The following is a 3,532-nucleotide window of genomic DNA, read 5'->3' as shown; positions in this document are numbered from 1 at the left end:
TCAGAGCGAAGTAGCCAAGGATCTGATTGGATGATTGACGATTAGCAGTCCGTAATCCAAATCCGATCTGCGTCCGCAATGCGTAGTGTGATACGGGCTTTACGGGGATGTTCAGTCTATTATATAAGTCTAGGGAACAAACCTTGGTATCGATTCTATAATTTTAGTAAGAGTGAAAATTACAAAAATGAACAAATTTACTAGGTTTGGACCAATGAAATTTATGTCTTTCAAATTTACTAGGTTTGGATCAATGAAATTATAAATTTTTTAGTAAATTCGCTCATTTTTGTAATTTTCACCTTCACTTGAATTACAGAATCGATACCCTCATGTTTAACGATTTCACTTTCCGCGCATTCAAGCTACGTGCTACGTACATAATTGCTACACGTGGAAAGTTTTACGTGAAATATGGATGAGTGAAAAATGAAAAGCGAAAAGCGAAAAATAAAAAGTGAAAAGTTTCACGTGAATATTACATGATCGACCCATGTATGCATGAAATCCGCGCCAAAGATGACAGAAGAAGATTGACTGCGCGCGCCGATGATTTCATCGCGCCAATATGGCCGGACAGTATCGGCTGTCTGCAACGCGACTGTGAGAGCGGGTTGTCCGGGAGGCGCTCGCACTGGAGATAGATCCAGAAAAATATGTCGGACTATTTAAGGTCCGCGCTCGGGTACCTGAACGGAGGCAACGGCGGAGGCAACGAGTACGTCGGCCAGACATTGGACATTAACAATGTGAAACTGCGGGTGACGCGACTGATCGCCGAGGGTGAGTCTATCTCCGGCTGTCAAATCTCCGGCTGGCACCTCCTACCGCGATAAGGTCAATCGCAGAATTGTTCGTTTTCCGCGTAAAGTCGATAATATCGCCGAGAGAAGGAAAAAAACGAAAAAAAATAGATCTTGTGCCAGATCTCATATGACATCTATCATATGTGTCAAATGTGTGTTTTGACAAGCGAACCAAAATGATGATTTTGACGTTAGTGCTCATATTTTTTATTTATTTTTCTCCTTTTCCATCATACATACCAGTCTTTTGTTAGATTTTATACTGTCAGTTTATAGTACTTGTCAATATTGATATACATTGTCAAATTATCAGTCCTAATGTTAATTAATTACTCCAAATAAGAGAATTAGACTATTGGATTTATATATTTGTATATAAATGTTCTACTCGAGTTATCAGGTATTTATCTTCCTGCGTTTAACATCTAAGACAATTATAACATTTATAGAAATATTTAGCTGGATTTACTTTCTAAAATAAATAAGCATTATTTAATCACATATTGTTGCATAATACATGTATAGCATTTATCTATGCACATGATAGCAACATGAGACATATATAGTTGTTATAATCGAATTATGTATCATTATTAACATTTAGATAATTTGTGGCAAACATCGTATCAACAGGTGGATGGGCTCTGGTGTTTGCAGTAGAAGACATTGCCACAGGAAAAGAATATGCGCTTAAGGTAAAAAAATATACATTTGAGGTACTTCAGATCTTTTTCTTTACTTGGAATGTATTATATTATAAAATTGTCTTTGCTAGAAACTTATCGCCGTCGATGAAGATGCGAATAAGATTATCATACAAGAAATAGAAACACTGAAGAGACTGTCGGGTCACCCAAATATTATCAAGTTCTTGTACGCTCAACGGCTGGAACGAGAGGATCGTAAGGGTTACGAGTACTTGGTCGTTACCGAACTATGTCCCGGCGGTACCATAGCTGATATACTTAGAAGTGTGTCTGCGAATACACTGAGTCTCGCCCAGGTGTGCAAGATAGCCTATCAGGCAACACGAGCAGTGCATCACATGCATAGTCAGCAACCGGAACCCTTCGTACATCGTGATATTAAGCTGGAAAATTTTCTACTTGGAAGAGACGGCCTCGTGAAACTCTGCGACTTTGGTAGCGCGTCAACTCAACAAATATTGCCGAATCCATCATGGAATGCTCAAAAACGCGCCACACTGGAGGATCAAATGGCCAAGTATACAACCCCTATGTACCGCGCCCCGGAAATGATGGATACATGGAACAATGAGCCTATAGGGCCTCCAGTGGATTGTTGGGCTTTAGGATGCATATTATATTCTTTGATTACATTGCGGCATCCGTTTCCCGAAGGTAAGATGCGATACAAGTGCAATCTGTAAATTATAATATAATGTATGGATATACATAGGGCAAGTCACTAAAAACAGAATATTTAAATATCTCTCATGGAAGTTAAAAAACACATACATACATACATACATATGCGCGCGCGCGCGCACACAGGGAGGGGGAGGGGGGAGAGAGAGAGATATGCAAAATATAATTTCAATGATTTTTAGCACAACGCGAATATGAACGTGATTTTTTTTTAGTCTTCTTTTTTAATTATATGAAGCTAATACAAGGTGTTCGGATATTCAACCGACAAACTTTCAGAGATTGTCGGGGGCACCCTAAGGATCATTTTTTGCAAATGGACCTAGGGTCGGAAACGCATCGTTACATCGCTATGACGTCGGGAATGTCGGCGACACAAGGCTCTGAGCAAGGCAGCCTGCCATGCACGTGACGTTACAAACGCTTAATTTAGACAACGCATGGCACGTTGCTTGTCCGAAAAGTACCGCAATTAAATGGCAGTGGCTGAACAAGACGAGGAAGAACATATTGAGAAATTAGACATGCTCAGAAAGCACATAAGGATCATGTTTCTATTTTCCGGCATTGACTTACAGAGTATAGTCGGCCACTGCTATCTAATTGCGGTACTTTTCGGACAAGCAACGCGCCATGTGCTGTCTAAATTAAGCGTTTATGACGTCACGTGCATGACAGGCTACCTTGCTCAGAGCCTTGTGCCCCCGACATTCCCGATATCGTAGCGATGTAACGATGCGTTTCCGACCCTAGGTCCATTTGCAAAAAGTGATCTTTAGGATGCCCCGACAATTTCTGAAAGTTTGTCGGTTGAATATCCGGACACCCTGTATATTTTATCCCTTGCATGCATATTGTAGCTGATATTAACATCAGTTAACTTAATGATAGCCTGATGAATTATGCATGCGGAAATTTAAATATAAACAAAATAATTTTCAAGAGATAAACTTATTTAATTTATATTAAATGTATGTACATTAGAAATGTTTACAGAATTATATTTCAGAGGACTTCGTAAGTTCAAGGAAGATATTTAAATCCTTTTTTCTAATAGCTTTATCCTATGTATAAAATTTATCATTATTGTTAATTTATAATTATGTTAATATAATAAATGTGTTTTGAAACAAATCGAAAGAAACCATTATTAGAAATGCATTCTTTCAGCAAAAACGAATATATACAACAATAGAGTCTCTTTCTCTCTTTAAAACACTCCTTATCCTGCAGGTAACAAGCTAGCAATTGTGAATGGCAAGTATCCACCGTTACCGCCTAATCCGCGGTACGCGTGTCTGCATGATCTGGTGAAAGAGTGTCTGCAAGTCTCGCCCA

At 39.0% G+C, this 3,532-nt stretch overlaps 1 protein-coding gene across 1 annotated transcript in view; it reads left to right on the top strand.

Moving 5' to 3' along the window:
* Window positions 1-624: 624 nt before the first annotated feature.
* The window catches only part of LOC115246147 (cyclin-G-associated kinase), an 8,565-nt gene continuing 5,657 nt past the window's right edge, over window positions 625-3,532 (top strand). The window contains 4 exon segments of the mRNA XM_029824788.1: window positions 625-783; window positions 1,440-1,501; window positions 1,582-2,167; window positions 3,428-3,522. Of these exon segments, the coding sequence (XP_029680648.1) occupies window positions 657-783; window positions 1,440-1,501; window positions 1,582-2,167; window positions 3,428-3,522 (870 nt within the window). The 5' untranslated portion in view covers window positions 625-656.

Source organism: Formica exsecta, unplaced genomic scaffold, assembly GCF_003651465.1.
Source record: "Formica exsecta isolate Colony F162 unplaced genomic scaffold, ASM365146v1 scaffold139, whole genome shotgun sequence".
Taxonomy (NCBI): Eukaryota; Metazoa; Arthropoda; class Insecta; order Hymenoptera; family Formicidae; genus Formica; species Formica exsecta.
Note: the sequence above shows the minus strand (reverse complement) of the source record. Positions and strands in the feature narration are given on the sequence as shown.